This window comes from Pteropus alecto, unplaced genomic scaffold (genome assembly GCF_000325575.1).
Source record: "Pteropus alecto unplaced genomic scaffold, ASM32557v1 scaffold76, whole genome shotgun sequence".
In the NCBI taxonomy this organism is placed as follows: domain Eukaryota; kingdom Metazoa; phylum Chordata; class Mammalia; order Chiroptera; family Pteropodidae; genus Pteropus; species Pteropus alecto.
The window spans coordinates 7,739,501-7,757,512 of NW_006443138.1; the positions used below are offsets into that span (position 1 = coordinate 7,739,501).

At 36.9% G+C, this 18,012-nt stretch overlaps 1 protein-coding gene across 1 annotated transcript in view; it reads left to right on the forward strand.

Annotated features, from left to right (window-relative positions):
- KCNMB4 (potassium calcium-activated channel subfamily M regulatory beta subunit 4) overlaps nucleotides 1-18,012 on the forward strand; it is a 52,255-nt gene continuing 34,243 nt past the window's right edge. The window contains exon 1 of the mRNA XM_006923736.2: nucleotides 1-339. Coding sequence (XP_006923798.1) covers nucleotides 4-339 — 336 coding nt within the window. The 5' untranslated portion in view covers nucleotides 1-3. The remainder of the gene's footprint in view (nucleotides 340-18,012) is intronic.

Sequence of the window (18,012 nt, forward strand, 5' to 3'; positions counted from 1 at the left end):
GCGATGGCGAAGCTCCGGGTGGCTTACGAGTACACGGAAGCCGAGGACAAGAGCATCCGGCTCGGCTTGTTCCTCATCATCTCCGGCGTCGTGTCGCTCTTCATCTTCGGCTTCTGTTGGCTCAGCCCGGCGCTGCAGGATCTGCAAGCCACGGCGGCCAACTGCACGGTGCTGTCAGTGCAGCAGATCGGCGAGGTGTTCGAGTGCACCTTCACCTGTGGCGCCGACTGTAGAGGCACCTCGCAGTACCCCTGCGTCCAGGTCTACGTGAACAACTCGGAGTCCAACTCCAGGGCGCTGCTGCACAGCGACGAGCACCAGCTCCTGACCAACCCTAAGGTAAGGATGCCCCGCGAAGGATGCCGCGCTCCTGCGGAGTCTTGAGTTTTGGGGGAGCCTCTGGTAGACCCCGTGAAGGGTGGCCTCGAAATATGCTCGCGTTACTAGGAGTAGACAGGGCGTCGCAGGCTGTACTCGAAGCAGAAGTACATCGGGGAGCCCCGGGGCTCCGACCTTCAGGTGAGTTTGTGTGCAGCGACCCTACCCCGAGGTTTTCTTTACACACCTGTCTTGCCTGGTCTCAGATTTTGAGGCCTTGGCCCCAGGACGGGCTTTGGAGAAAATGCAAGGAGCGGAAAGTTAACTTTTCCTCGGATTAAAGCCAGTGTGTAGCGGGGATCCACCTTCTCTGGCTCAAGGTCCAAGCTCCCGCTGGCCGAGTCAAGAACTCACCCTGGAAGGTCGAGAGCGTCTTTGAGCCCCTCGAAGGGTATTAGAGTGTTCCTTGCATTTTAACTCTAGACAGACGTCTTTAACTTGGGGTCAAAAAATTAGCTTTTGGGGGTCGACAGACGATGTAGAATCAAATGCGAAATTCTGTATAGGTCCGTTGTTGGCAGGGAGTACGGAGGACCCACATTTTTCATGAAATAGATCCTCAAAAAGGTCTAGGGGGAGCCTAGTGACTTTGTGTGTCTAGAGAAATTGGGAGCCATCTGGAGAATGGTAAAACTTACTGAAAATAGAAAACCCTCCGTGAGATGCACCAAATATTCCTTCCCTGGCAACTTTTTTCGTTCTCACAAGCAAAAAAGAAAAAACCTGGTTAGGACTCGAGGGATGGAGAGCAGCGAGAGGAAGACTCAGAAAACCGTTCCCTGTGGAGCAAAAACTTATAAAAAGCAGTGTCCTCAGTCTGAACTAATTGAGCTTTGTAGTAAACCTGGTTCTGCAAGAAGGGTTTTCTTTCTTCTTCTCCTGGTCTTTTTTTACTACTCTTGTTGCTTGACTGTGGTAGTGAGGGTGTGTGTATTCTTTAAAGTTACGGACATGTTCCCTCTTTGTGAGGGCTGTGCTGGAAGACCAAGCAGGTAAACAGGCCAAAAGAGAATGACTCTTGTGTACACAGGACAACTTTCTGTTAAATGTGACAAGATATAATTACGTCAATCCAAAAGAAAAAAAATTATTAATATTTTAAAAGTACTTAAGTAAAGTTACCATTTCTTTGCAGTAAAACTAGTCTTGTCTTCGCAACAGTAAATTCTTGAATTGGGGAAACTTTTTAAAAGGAATTCCTTTGAAAAAATATGACTTCTCTTAAAAAAGATGCTCCTGCTGACAAATGAATATTCATTTACCTTAAAAATGAAAATAATATATAAGCAGTAAATATAGAAATACAGAATTTAGATAGAGTATAATATTCAAAGTCTTGAAGCATAATGTCTCAAAGACGAATGTAAGTTAATCTGCTTAATGCTCAGGGATTTCAAAAAAAATCTCAGGGTTTTAGAAACATCACTTCTCCCCCCCAAAATTAAACCGTTAATATAAAAGAAATGTGCTAAGCAGTAAGAGTGATTTAGAAACTATTTGGTAGTTTATCATTTAGGAGGTGTTGTTAAAATTAGTGAAACATTGCTAATAAGTTTAAAATAGCTGTCACTAATAAATTATATGCACATAAACAGGGAAATGGCTAATATCTAATCAAGATGTTGAGAAGTTAGAATTTACTTTAAACGGCTGCTTCCCAATTTCCAGGCAATTTTGAAGGATCTGGCAGAAAAAGTAAATTGGGATCATTAGGACATAGGTTTTTAAATCACTTGGAAGAAGTCGCTTTAAGTAACACTACAATTTTCTCTGCTCTTTTTGTTACAAATAACCTGTTTTCTTCTAGTACCAGTTCAGATTCTAGCAACCATTGTTTCAAAGAACAAAATAACATTATATAAAGTAAAGTATTCAAGAAATGATAGAACTGGAGAAACATCTATTTCTGTTACAGAAAATGATGAAATACATCCCAGTCAATTTAGTCAAGGTTTCCTGGGCCAAATCAGTATGCATCTCTATATCCAAATTAGAATTGTATTGTGGCATTTATAGGACATATGTTTGTTCTGTCACAGTTATCTTTTTACTTTTGGGCAATTAAATGCTCAATTTGGAAATTCTCATAAGCAATTAGTGATGGAAAACTTCAACATAACTGAAGTATTGCACCGGAGTCCAGCACATAAGCAGAATGTTTCCATAGCGCCCTTGCAATTAGGTGGTACCCATTTCCCATCTCTGTTGTGTTTTGACTGCCTACATCTTACAATTTTTTTCTTCTATTTGCCTTACTTAACCTGTTTATTGAAGGCCTGTTACCTGCCCATTCTCTTTGTGGAAGATCCGGATTCCCTACAGTGTCATGGATCCCAATCGCCTTCAGCCTTCTCTTTACGACCCACTACCACAGGAAATCACTTCTTAGAAAAAAAAGAACAAAGATTTTTCTACTTCCTTTGAGTCTGCTATCTTAATTACAGTAAAAGGCAGGGGAAGGGAAAACATAGTGCAAATATATAACTTTTTAAGCCATAGACTACTAAAGAAGACAGCGTGAATAAATTTGACCTTTGACTAATAATTTCTATACAATATCTTCAAGTCCTAGTCAAGTTATTTATGTTTTCAATCATATCTTTATTGTCCAAAGTAATTACTCTATCGAGTCATGTAATATAGTATTCAAGTCAACTAATCATATACACAGCAATGATCTGCTCTGTGCATTAACTATAGCAATATCTAAATTTGGGGTCAGCTTCCTCTTGCTACTATTGCCATCACTGCATTCTTTCTTTGTGACTTGCACATGCTAAAGGCTTTGGTTCTCATCTATGACTGCACATTAGAAACACTGTGGGAACTTTAAAAAAAACTCTGATGCCTCAATCCAGCCTTCGGAGATTTGTACTTGGTCTTGGGTGGGTCCTGGGTATTGATGTTTTTTTAAACAGTTCTGCAAGTGAGTCTAATGTGTAGACAGAGTCAAAAACCACTAGCTTAAAGAATGTACTTATCTAGTGGGCAAGAAAAGTAAAATAAGAACCAAAAGGATCCATTGCGATTAATATTTGTGTTTTTAGTTTAAAAGATGTTACCCATGCTACTGAATGAATATAGGGAGCTGGTATAAAGAAGGGACTCAAGGAAATTCTGAAGGACAAGAAGAGAATCATTTAAAATTACAGATAACACTTGAACAACTTGGGTTTGAAATGCATGGGTCCACTTATACGTGGATTTTTTTCAATAAATACAGTAAATGTATTTTCCTTATGATTTTCTTAATAATTTTCTTTACTCTTAGTTTACTGCAAGAATACAGCATATAATACATATACAAAATACGTGTTAACCATTTAAGTTATTGGTAAGGCTTCCGGTCAACAGTAGGCTATTATTATATTTGGGGGAGTCAAAAATTACACATAGATTTTTGACCGTGGGGAGTATTGGTGCCTCTAATCCCATTAGTGTAGGAATGATCATTTTAAATTGATTAAATGTAAATGAAATGAATTTATGCAGTTCCAGACATTTGCTTTAGCATCAGTATACACATTGGATGGCAAAGATGAAATTTTTAACTGGCCTTTTGTATGTGGAACAAGACAGAGTGGGTGATTAGAAGCTATATGTTTTATTTTTGCACTGAATTCTTTTTTCTTTCTCTGATATGAAAGACCTAGAAACAAAAGACAAAAGTCTGTCTGAGAAACCGGTACTGTAAAAGTGAGAGAAATCCATTGACGATAAGAAAAACTTAGGTGGAATTAGAAGAGGCTTTAAGCTTTAAGTATATCCCCCAAAACTGGATGACTTAACTGTTGTGGCTTACGAACATCCTTTTGGTGTCCTTCACGTCCCTACTGGTGCGCCCCACCCCTCCCTGCCACACACACACTCCCTGTGGGTAGACAGTGTGTTCTGCTGGGGTTAATCTCTGGACTCCATCCTTGAAATAAATGTTCAATGTGAAACATTTTGTGCTCTAGGGAGGTTCATAATATCAAAACTAAGTAATAAAAGGCTAAGCTGAATTGTGACGACTTTATTTCTCCACGAAAAAGTAGCTTAGGGTAGTTTTGTCTCTGGTGATTATTTCAGTTAATTTTTGTTAAGTACATACAATTCAGTTTTGCAGATACTTCTTTAGAATCTATTATGGTCAAAGAACTGGGCAAGAAACAGGAGGACATACAAAGATGAGGTCATTCATTTAACAAGTAATTATTAAATGCCTACTCTGTGCTATGCATGCTTGTAGGTGCTGAGTCTAGAATAGGGATCAAAGTAAAGTCTCTGCCTTCCTGAAGTTTACATTTTGGTGGAGGGTGACAGACAAGGAATAGATTTATAATGTAATGTCTTGTAATGTATGTAGAGAAAATTCAAGCCATGTAAAGGTATAGACAATGATACAAAAAATGAAGGGCTGCTCTTTTCACGTAGGATGGTCAGGGAAGATGGCTCTGATGGAGTGACATTAGCAGAGACCTAAAGAACATAAGAGGATGAGCAGAGACCTAAAGGACATAAAAGAATGAATCATGTGGCTATCTGAAGAGTGTTCCACAGGCTGAGGAAACAGCAGATGCGAAGGCCTTGAGGCATGTGACTGCCAGGCTTGTGTGAGGAATGATGAGGAAGACAATGACGTAGAAACACAGTGAGCAAGGTGGAGAATGGTAGGAGATGAGATTAGGGGCTTGCAGAACATGATAAGGACTTTGGATTCTATTCTAAGGGTGGTGGTAAGCTAACTAACAGTAGGCAGGACTGATATATAATCAGATGTAGATTTTTTTTTAAAATGTAAATGATTCCTCTGGCTGCTGAGTTGAGAATAGAATTTGTGTGTGTGAAAGCACGTGTGTTTGCACACATATTCACTTGTGCAAGGTAACTGATACAGAGACAAGATTGGCAATAAAGAGTCTAGTAGGACAGGCAAAATTGATGATGGCTTAGATCACGGGTAGTATTGGTAAAGTGAACTAATGGATTAGATTTAAGGAATGAGGGAGAGAGGAGTTGCGGATGACTTCAAGGTTATGGCAAACACAACTGGCTGGATGGAGCTGATTTTGCTAGATGGGAAAACTAGAGGAGAGTAGTTTTCGAGCAGCGTGGATAAAGAAAACAAAGGCTCAGTTTTAAATATGACTATTATACATACAAGTGAGGATGAATCCATGAGTTTCTACCCTCAAGAGATCACTATCTTGCAGAGGAAATAAGAACACAAATAACTATCAAATAAGGCAAAATGTCAGGTTCTACAGGGAGGTACAAACAGTATGATATGTACACCTAGAGAGGAAAGGCTAGGGGAAAAACTTCGTGGAGAATGAAACATTTGCCTTGCTTTGGAAAATGAATTTTTATCTTGGGAGGAAAGGTGGGAGGTATGAAGAGAACAAGGAAGAGAAAACGCCAGAAGATAGACTGGTATACCTGGAACACAGGGCACAGAGAGTGGAGCCTTGGAGGTAAGGCGGGATTGTATATTGGGGTCAGTAATGTAGAAATCCTTGACAGCCAGGATGGGTTTGGTGAAAACTGGGAAGCCCTGGTAGGAGGAACAATGCTCCAGTGTCCACATTCTAATTCCCAGAACCTGTGAATGTCTTATGTTACATTGGCAAAGGGGAATTAAGATTGCAGTTGGAGTTAAGATTTCTAATTAGGTGATATTAAAATATCCTGGTGGGCCGAGTGTAATCACAGGGTCTTAAATGTGCAAGAGGAGGTCGGAGTAATGCAATCTGAGCAAGAGTCAGTTGCCCATTGCAACTTTGAATACAGAAAGGGAACCATGAGCTGGGAATGCAGGCAGCCTCCTTTTCCAAGGAAGTGGGAAAAGGCAAGAAAGTGGATTCTCCCTCAGAAAAGCATACAGCCCACTGATGTCTTGATTTTAGCTCAGTGAGACCCATTTCTGAATTCTGATCTCCCAAATTGTAGAATAATAAATTTGTATTGTTTTAAGCCACTAAAGTTTTGCAGCAGCAATAGGAAACTAATACAGAAGCCAAGGAAGGTTTTTGAATAGGTGACTAATATGGTTAGATATTTAAAGACTTGGTCAGAACATATTAATAATCCACCTGTATTACTGCTCTTTGGAAACAATGTAATCTGCAAACTGCTGGGCTCTTCTTGTCTGAGATTACTTATCATGATCCATCTCTGACCTCCATTTGCGGATGTGATTTATGAAGATCTCAATTATTTGTAAGAGCCCCCAAAATTATGTACTTAAAACACTAATCACATACTTTTTACTTTTACAAAAGAGATTTCTGATGTTACAATATATTTTAGTTACAGTTTGGAAAAAAAGGTATTTTATCATTAACTTGCCTCAGAGTTACAAAGCTTTTTATAAGTCATTGACATTTTATTTATTTAAAATGTTTTTGGCACTTATATATGAATGAAGATGTCAAGCTTTATTCACCTTGGGTTTTAATTTTTTTTTTTTTTTGCAGTCTTTAGCAGTTTCATATTCAGTGGCATTCCTAGGTAGACATCTATATTATAATTACCATCATTACAGTAAAATACTAAACAGAATGGTTTTTAATATTACGTATGTTCCTAACTATTCTCATGCTGTGCCTTAGGTATTCTCTAGGACACATAAATCAATGTGTAAAAATTTGTAGTTTTGAATTGTAGTAGTATCCTCTTTTTTTAAATAACCAATATTATATTTAAAACCCTGTGTTTATTAAATTATTTAATTTTGTGACTGTTTTTGTAAATAAACAATTCAGATAAATTCATTTTATGGATTTGCTTTGTTGAGTAGAAGAATTCAGCAGATTGAGTCACTGGAAGGTCTCTGTATATTGATATACATATCAGGGAATATCCTTTCATCTTATTCTTTCATCTAATTGATGAAGTAGATCAAATGGACTTTGAAACCTTATGTGATATCCAGTTTACTAGTTATAATCTCACTGTCTTACAGCAGCATAAATTGATGTTGTATCTCAGAGAAAATTAAATCCTAATTCTTAGAAGTTTAATCTATTTTTTCCCTCTGTAATAAATATATAGCTATCTCTATCAGGGCAACATTATTTTTAAATGGTTCTAAAGAATGGAAAACCAGACTATAGTGAAAGCTAAATCCTCAGTTTAATTCTGATTACAAGTACCTTATGTTTTCTCTATTTCAAGAATAAAAATGGCAACAAAATTCATCTTTATCTCTCCAAAACCTGCTTCTTTTGATTCTGTCAATGGTACTATCATTAATACTTGTTAAAATTTTCATTGCCACTGTCCTAGTCAAGGCTGTTATTGTTTGCTTCAATTATTACCTCTCTTTACTGATCTTGTATCTTGTCCATTTCTTCTTCCAAACCAGTGGTTCTCACAGTGTGGTCAGTGGACCAGCAGCATCAGGATCATCGTGAACCTTAAGAATGCACATTCTCAAGTCCCATCGTAGACCCTCTGAATCAGAAACTCCACTCCAGTTTCTGATTTGGAAATTCTGGGTTGGAGTTCAAGAATATGTACAGTAAAAAAGTGTATAACTACCAAGCTAATAAATGGGGTAAATGAAATAATATAAAGCAAACAATCAAAAAGAAGGCAAGAAAAAAGAAAAAGGAATGAAAATAGATGGAGCAAATGAAAAATAATAAGATAGTAGATTTAAACTCAAATTTATAATTATATTAAATGTAAATGGACTAATACTTCCACTTAAAAGATGGAGATTGTAGACTGAAAAACAACAACAAAAAAGACAAGCCCAAATATATGCTGTTATCAAGAGTCACATATAGAATATAAGTAAACATAAACTTTGTAAATTAAAATATGGGAAAATATACACCATACAAACATCCCAAAAATATATAAAAGAAAGAAAAGCTGGAGTACCTGTATTATATGAAACACAGTAGACTTCGAGGCAAAAATGCGTTACTAGAGATAAAAAGGGCCATTTCATAATTATAAAAGAGTTAATTGAACATAATATAGCAATTCTATGTTGAGATATACCTAAAAATATAATATCAAACTACATGAAAACAAAAAGATTAAATAAAAAAATTAAAGCAACTCAACAAACATAAGTCTATCATGATAATGAGAGATATTAATACACTTCTGTTTGTGACTGAACAATCAGACAAAAGTAATATCAGTACATATCTAACAAATTTGAATAATGTGTTTAACAACTGACTCAAAGGACATATATAAAACAGTGTATCCAGTAGCCACAGGGTGCACATTATTTCAAGAGCCCATGTAACATTTAAAAAAACTGATTATATTTTCTGGGCCATATATTGCTTTAGCAAGCCTCAACAAATTTCAAATATTCTCAGTGAAATTAAACTAGAAATTATTAAATTTTACTGAAAGACATAGAAGATGCAGGAAATTCATCATGGAAACAATGAAGTTATGAACAAATGGTGTTTGAAATATTAGCTCTACATAAAAAAGAAATAAAATTTAATATATACTTTACACCCATAACAACAAATTCCAAATGGAATAAAACCTAAATGTGAAAACTATAAAACTTTTAAAGACAGCATATCTTTATGATATAGGCTTAAGAAAAATTTCTTAAGTGAAGCTTAAACAAATGTTAACAGGAAAAGATCGATATATTTGAGTACATTAAAACAATTTCTGTATAACTAAAATTATAAACAAAGTGAAAATGAGTCATAGACTAGTACAAGATAATGACAAAATAAAGGATTTTACGAGATTTACGAAAATGTACAAATCATTAAGAAAATGACATATAATGCGGTAATGAGCAAAGAATACATACAATTCATGACATTAAAATGGTCAACACATATGAAAAGATGCTGAATTCCAATAATCTCAGGGAAGTTTAAATGACAACAATAACGGAATACCATTTCACACCCATCAGATTGGCAAAACAATGCCAAGTGTTGGTCTTATGGCAAAACATAAGACCAAGCAAGTGTTGTTGAGGATGCAAGAAAATAGTAAGTCTTACTCATTGCTGGAGAATTTATTCAACCACTTAGGAAAATAATCAGACATACTCAGTGTAACTGAAGTTGGGCATATCTGATAACTCAATAATTTTACTTTAAGGTGTTTACCCTAAAAGAAAAATCTCTGAACATGTACTCAGGGAAATACATATATTATTGCAGAACTGTTTGTAGTAGTGAAAAGTAAAAATAACCTAATAAATTCATTAAGATATTGGATGGGATACTTTAACAGAAACCTAATAACAGCAACCTAAACTAAGCAAATACTAGTTGTTGTTGTTGTTGTTTTTCCTTTGATAAATGTCTGAGCTTGTAGGCAGTTCATGGAGTTGAGCTATTCTAACCAGAAGGTCATCCAAAGACTCAGGTTCATACTATTTTGTTGCTTTTCCCATTCTTTAACATTTTTTCCTAACCTGATCATGTCTTTTTTGGCAGTAGGAAAGGGGAAAAGAGAATGTAGCGGGCAGCAGCTTCCTTTTTTTTTTTTAATGGAGATATAATTCACATATTATAATATCTCCCCTTTTTACATGTACAATTTTTAGTACATTCACAAAGTTGTGCAACCATCATCACTGTCTAATTCCAGAATATTTTCATCATCTGTCCAAAGAAATCTCATATACATTAGTACTCACTCTCCATTCCCCCAGCTTGGTCATGGAATATAATCCTTTTCATATGTTCCTAGATTCGCTATGCTAGCATTTTATTGAGGATTTTTGCATGTATTTTCCTAAGGTATGTTGGTTTGTAGTTTTCTTGTGTTGTCTTTGTCTGCTTTTGGTATCATGGTAATAGAATGAGTTGGGAACTGTTCCCTCTTCTTCCTTACACCATGATCAAATGGAGTTTATTCCCGAAATGGAAGGTTGGTTTCAACATGCTAAAATCAATCAATGTAATACACCATATGAATAGAATAAAAAACAAAAATCGCATAATTATCTCAGTATATGCAGGAAAAACATTTGACAAAATTCTTTTATGATTTAAAAAAAATCATGACCAGGAACAGAAGGGAGCTTCCTCAGCCTGACATAGGGCAATTATGAAAAACCCACAGCTAATATACTTATGGTGAAAGACTGAAAGCTTTCCCCCTAAGATCAGGAACAAGATAAGGATGTCCACTTTTGCCACCCCGATTCAACATTTTATTGGAGGTTCTAGCCAGGGCAATTAGGCAAGAAGAAGAAATAAAAGAAAGCCGTAAAACTATTCACATATCGCATGATCTTGTATGTAGAAACTCCTAAAGAATCCATCCTCCTCCCCCACCACCCAAGAAAAAGAGCTATTAGACCTAATAAACAAATACTGTAAGGTTGCAGGATATAAGATCAACATACAAAAATTATTGTAGTTTTATACACTAGCAATGACCAATACACAAATAAAATTAAGAACACAATTATATTTACAATAGCATCAAAATAATAAAACACTTAGGAAAATATTTCACACATTTAATGAGTATAAGACTTGTAACTTGAAAACTACAAAACACTATTCAAAGAAATTAAGACCTAAATAAATGGTTCGATATCCTTTGTTTTTAGATTAGAAGACTTTATTCATATTGTAAAGATGGTAGTACTTCCCAAATTGATGTACAGATTCTTTACAATCCCTGTCAAAAACTCAGCTTGATTTTATTTTCCCAGAAATTGTCAAACTGGTCTTAAAATTCATATGGAAATGCAAGCGACCCAGGATAGCCAAAACAATCTTGAAAAAAGGGAACAAAAGTGGAAGACTCCCACTTTTCAATTTTAAAACTTACTAGAAAACTACAGTCATAAAACTGTGTGGTACTGGTATAAGGATAGACATAGGAATTTAACTGAAAATCGAGAAACGAACTTATACATTTATGGGTAATTGATTGTTGACAAGGGTGTTAAGACCAATGAACAGGGAAAGAACAGTTTTTTTCAACCAATGATGCTAGAAAAACTGTATATCCAAATGCAGAGAATGAAATTGGATTTCTTCCTCAAACCATACAAAAATTAACTCAATGAATCAGAGACCTAAATGTACGAGCTAAAACTGTAATGCTTTTAGAAGAAAACATAGATGTAAATCTTTATGACTTTGAATGCAGACACAGTTTCTTAAATATGACAAAAAAGCACAAGCAATCAAATGAAAAATAGATAATTGGACTTAATCACACTTAATCACATTAAAAACTTTTATGCTCCAAAGGACACCATCAAGAAAGTGAAAAGACAACCACAGAATGAAAGAAAATATTTGTGAATCATATCTGATAAGGGTCAGGTATCCAGAATATGTAAAGAACTTCTACAACTCAACAACAATAACAAAAAAAGCAAATAACCCAATTAATAGGCAAAAGATGGGAATAGATAGTTTTCCACAGAAGGCATACAAATTGCCAGTAAGCATATGAAAATATGTTCAACATCATTAAGGACATGCAAATTAAAACCACAATAAGATAACCACTTCCAACCGACTATATGTATATATAGAAGTAACACAAGTGTTGGTGAGAGTGTGGAGAAACTCAAACTTGCATGCATTGCTGGTAAAAAGGTAAAAGATACAACCGCTTTGGAGAACAGTTGACAGTTCCTCAAAAAGTTGAACGTAGAATTACCGTATGACCTAGCAATTCCATTCTTAGGTATATATCCAAGAGAAATGAAAATACATGTCTACACAAACACTTGCATATAACTATTCATAGCAGCATTATAATAGCTAAAAAGTGGAAACAACTCAAATGTCCATCAACTGATGAATGGATAAATAGTACGTGCTATATCCCTACCAGAAATATTATTTAATTATAAGAAGGAATGAAGTGTTAATACATGGTATAGCATATATATTTTAAAAACATGAAAACTGAAAGAAAAATGTCAAATTTGGAAGAATATTTGCACTGTGGTAGAGAAATGATTCAAAACTCAACATGTAAAGAAATCTTAGCAATAAATGACCATCTCTTCAGTGCTCTACTGAAGGTATGATGGTTAATTTTATGTGCCAGCTTGTCTGGGCTAAGGGGTGCCCAGATAGCTGGTAAAACATTATTTCTGGATATGTTTGTGAGGGTGTTTCTGAAAGAGATTAGCATTTGTACCTGTAGACTAGGTAAAGAAATCTGTTGAGGACTCGAGTAGAACAAAAAGGCAGAGAAAGGACTAATTCGATCTCAGTTTGAGCTGGGAAATGACATTGCTGCTCTGGTTCTTGGGCCTTTGGACTCGAACTGGGACTTACATCATTGGCTGCCCTGGTTCTCAGGCCTTCGGACTCAGACAGAACTACACCACCACCAGCTTTCCTGGGACTCCATCTTACAGAGAACACATCATGAGACTTCTTAGCCTCCATTATTGCATGAGCCAGTCCCTCGTAATAAATCTCTTTCTATATCTCTATTTATATCTTATTGGTTCTGTTTTTTTTTGAGAACCTTGACTACCAAAGAAATGTTAATACAATGTTGAGATTCTTTTCCTGCCTATCGAGTTGGCAAATATTACATTGGTTAGGATATGAGGGCAAGGGCAGTCTCGTGCCCTTGGGCACTGCTGCTGAGAGCACATTGTCAGGGAGCAATTGGAAATACATAGTGCTGAAAAATACATATATTATTATCCTAGAACTGCAGAAACCAAATACTATAAACTGGGTGGCCTAAAGCAACAGAAATTTGCTCTTTCAAAGTTCCGATGGATAGAAGTCTAAAATCAAGGGTCAGCAGGGCCATTCTTCCCCTGAAGGCTCTAGAAAAAAATTCTTCTCGCCTCTTTCTAGTTAATGGTGGTGGCCTGCAATCCTTGGCCTTCCTGGGCTTGGAGCTGCATGACTCCAAATTCTGTCTCCTTCACATGGCCGTCTTCCACTCTGTGTGTGTTTGCATCTCCCTCTCCTTTCTCTTATAAAGACAACAGCCATTGGATTTAGTATCCACTCTAATCTACTATGACCTCATCTTAAGTATATCTACAAACATCCTATTTTCAAATAAGGTTACATTCTGAGGTTCTAAGTGGACGTGAATTTAGGGGAAGGCACTATCCTGGTACAATATGTATATCCTTTGACCCAGTAATACTATTTCTAGCAATACATTATAAAGAAAAAAATATGGAATTGTTGAAAGATGTAGCAATAAACGTATTATTTACAGCACCTTTAAAAATGGCAAAACATCTGAAACCACCTAAATGTCTAATAAAATAGTACTGGTTGAAGGAGTTGATGTAGACATACATTTATATGAAATATTATGCATTAAATTATATTGTAGGTATATCTTTTTGACATAAAAGAATGTTTGTGGTATATTCTTGACAAAAAGAATTATACGAAACAGTATGATTCTATATTTGAAAAAATAAAATGTGTTTATGTATTTATTATACACACACACACACACACACACACACACACCCCATTAATTTTTTTGACTACTTCCAGTTTTTTTCCTCCAATAAAGATGGCTTACTTTTGTAATGAGACAAAACCCAGAAATGTCACTTCAAAATAAATGCTCTGTGAAACACATGGAAGGAGACTAAATAATACAACTGCGAGGATCAGTGTATTGAGGATGAAGCTACCTACTGGAGAGACACTACTACCGTAGTGTGTTGTACTTGGATACCCATCTCACCCAACCACAATATTGAGAGAATGGAAAGTGTTTTCTACAGTCCCCATTTCTAGGACTATCTTAGGTTTCACTGACAGAGTCCAAGACAGAGCTGCACACACAGCAGGCATTTAGAAGCTGCCTAGTGTAATGGAAAAGGCTGTGGTGCCTACACCTGAATATATGTGTGCACCTGCAGGTCAATCACCTAACCTTTTAGTCCTCAGTTTCTTCACAGAATAGGGGTTGTAGATAATATATGTAACATTCCAAGAAAGTATTATTGATAATACTAGTGGAACAAATAAATTTTGGCATTTACACTTATAGTGACTATGGCATCAAGGGGGGAAAATTTCGCAGATGAGGAAAGAGTTGAGGGACTTTGTCACAAACTTTATTTGTCATAGCGAAGCAACAGCATGGTTTCTGGTATCTCAATATCTCCAGCTCTCCATTCCTTAATTTTCATAGCCGGTTGGAAAATATCTACTTGTACAAATTACTACAGGTTGTATTGTTTTAAAATATTTGTAGAATCATTAATTTAACAGATGTTTATTGAGTACCAGTAAGTGGCAGGCAGTACTTTAGGGTATGGGGCGCAGTGGTAAAGGAAATCCCCACTGGATTGGAACTTTCTGTCTGGTGCAATCTGTGGAAGACTTCACTCAGTGTAGTGGTGGGTTCACTGACCGCGTAGGTGGCATCTGTCTGCTCGATCCAATAAGCTTTCTTTCATACAGCTTTATTTCCCTTGCCTACATGATATACTGAATGTTTTCTGGTTAATGTCGAACACCTTAACATTCAGTGTTTTTCAGCTGGTATTTATTTGATTTTGCAAAGCAGCTGGGCAGAAAATTAACACAAATTTATGGCATTAAAGTCTTGCAGAGCTTTAAAATTCCCCACTGGAGATATGCTGAGCATTTTCGAGCAGTGCAGGATTGGTTTTTTTGTTTTTTCCCAGAGAAAAACAAGGTCAAATATAAATCTTCAGCAAGTTTAGTTACCAAAGAAATGCTCTTCAAAAACAAAACTTAGAAACAAGAATGAGGAAATACCCACAAATACAGGAAAAGTTAAAATAATTTCGAGTAAATACTTTGATCAATACTATGCCAATAAATTTGAAACCATAAGATGATATGGTGATTTCATAAGTTAATATAAACTTACAAAATAAAATTAATAGATGTTTAAAAAAAATAGATCATCCTTATAGAGGAAAGGGAGAAAATCCTCAATAGAACTGCTATTGGGATGCCTCTGTCCCAACCCGTTTTGCTACCCATAGACAACTGTTTTTAACTATTTTTAGTTTTTTTCTTAGTATTTATTTTCTTGTTTCTAAACCGTAAGCTCTCTGATGGATATATTTTAGACAGTTACCTGTCTATGATAGAATACGAAGATTTAGCTTTCTTACACCATCCCATTCCACCCCATTTTCTTCCGTCATCCTTTAAATATGGGCCTATCATAATTTTTGGCTAAATTAATATTGTGTGCTTAACTTATTTTAAATATGTAATTGTCTATTTCTGTAACTTTATTTTTCTTGAGCTAATAATTATTCCCTTTTCATATTTTACTTTCTTATATACTTTTAGTTTTCCAAAATTCTCCCACAGAATAATTGTAGAACTCCTTTGTACACTGTTTTTCAAATGGTAATTCATAATAGGTAACCATTTCATTCTCCTTTTTTCTCTTTTAAAAAAATTTCCTGGGACACCCTCTGGACTCCTTCGGCCTACTGTCCCAAACTAAACTGGTTGCGCCATAGGCCTGCCGTGGCTCTCCTCAGTCGGGTACTGTATCCTTGACCGCATGCCTTCCTCTGTCTTGGTTTATACTTTTGTTTTGGTGGAGTACATCCTCAAGTAGCTTCTTGAGAAAGGCTGCATAGGAAATACAACTTTTAGACCTTTTGTACCGATTAAAGATCTGTTTCTGAGAATAGAAACGTAACTCTAATCAGTCTAGTCAAAAATGCAGTTTATTACTTGTAAGCCAATGCCCATAAATCAGTGTAGGTCTGTACCCCCTACATCATTTCTCACAAGGAAAATAAACAATCAGAAGTTCTGTTCAGTGTTCATTGAGCTCAAATTTTTCATCTGCCAAAGTTGGTCGTAGGCTTCAAGTACCCCCATTATAATGCAGAGTACTCCTGGAGGTATATATATCCTGATATGAGAAAAACAGATCTAGATTAGCAACTGCATATTTGGACAAGTTGGGGAAGGTGATAGAACAAAAAGAGAAGATACATTGGGACTGTGAGCATTTCCTTATGAAACTTATTTGCCTGCAGGATCCACTTCGGCCCTGTAAACCCACCCTTATGTCTTAGTGGGTCACAAAGCACAGTATACAATGGATAATATGGTGACTTGATGTTCCATGTTCAGGCATTCAGACTCTACTGGCACTCAGTAACAAACCTTAGTGGTTTCTCGAAAGGAGCATAGTTATTTGCCAAAGAAAGCATGGGTTTGCTTTATGCTGTCAGGGCTGTCAATAGGCACCCTATATCCTCCAACCTGGCACAGACCCCTTGTATATTGTTGGAGGTGCTGGGCCACAGTGGTGAACCGAGGGAGCTTTTTGTAGCCTGGAGCAGCTGGAGCGGATTCTCCTGCTCTGGCTGCCACTGAATGCTCGCAGCATTATGGGTCTGTAATTGGGTCAAAGTAGCAATCCCAAATATTGTTTTGTGTTTCTTCCAAAATATAAAGAAGCTCACCAAGCATCGTGCCTCTTTCTTAGTTTTAAGGAGTGAAAGATGCAGTCTTTCACTTTGGAAGGGATATCCAGAAGTTCCCTAGACCACCAGACCCCGAGAAGAGTCATTGAGATGGCAGGCCCTCAAATTTCCCACCCTCTGGCATGCCTGTGCTTTACTAAGGAATCTCAGGCACCTTGTATTCCCTGCTTTCCAGTTCTGACCAGCATGATATCATCAATGTACAGGCAGTGTAACTCCCCCCTCACCCTCCCATGGGTCTCTGCAGACTATAGAATAATGGCCAGAGAGTGTTCGGGCAGTCCTGAGTAAGACAGTAAAGTCTACACCATCTCCAGTGCTCTCTGTCCACATGGATGAAAAAAAAAAAAAAAGCATTTGCCAGAGCAATCACCATAAATAGGCCCCAGAGGTAAGTTCATTTGCTAAAGAGACTAAATCTGAAACAGCAGCTGAAAGCGGAGTCACCACTGATTGATGTAACAATACAGTCATTCTCCAAGACTTTTCTGTCTTCAAGAGCCAAATAAGTTAAATGGGGATATGATAAGAACTCTCACACCTGTAATCTCCATGACTTCCCTGGGATGCAGTATTGCTTTCCCGGTTTACTATTTGTGGAAAGAGCAGGTAGTTTCAGTCATCTACCATCATAGTCTTCTGTCCATGGGTAAGGAAGTCGAGGTAGGAATTACGACTGGTGCTAACGTGTATTGCATCTATACATTCAGGATCTGTAGGTACAACCACAAGAGAGTTCATGGACTCGCTGGGCCCCTTGTGACACCATCTTAGGTCAAAGCTCCATTTTTCCCTGACCCCAAGAGCCCCCATTCTGAGTCATACTTAAGGTTGCCAGAAATTAGGGTTAGCAGAGAGTCAGTAATACTCTAAATGTCTGCTCTTTCCTCACTGCACAACTACTCTCGTAAATGCTTGCATGTTCTCTCAGGAAAGGTTAGGAGAAGATTTTCAGTAGGTGCTACTTAAGCTGCCACCGTGGGAATCTTTCTTCAAGGATAACCAGCCTTCACTCAAGGAGCTTTAGGCCTGGGGATTAGATGAGGAGTCCTGTCTGACATCACAGTGACTCATTTGACTTCATTTAATGAAATCTCAAGGATTTTCAGGTATGTAGATCAAGGAGAACCTTAGAAGGCTGTCCACCTCTTCAGTCCTCAGGGCCCTCTGATCCGTTAGCCACTGTCAAAGATCTCTGTGGATCAAATCATTTTTATTATGCT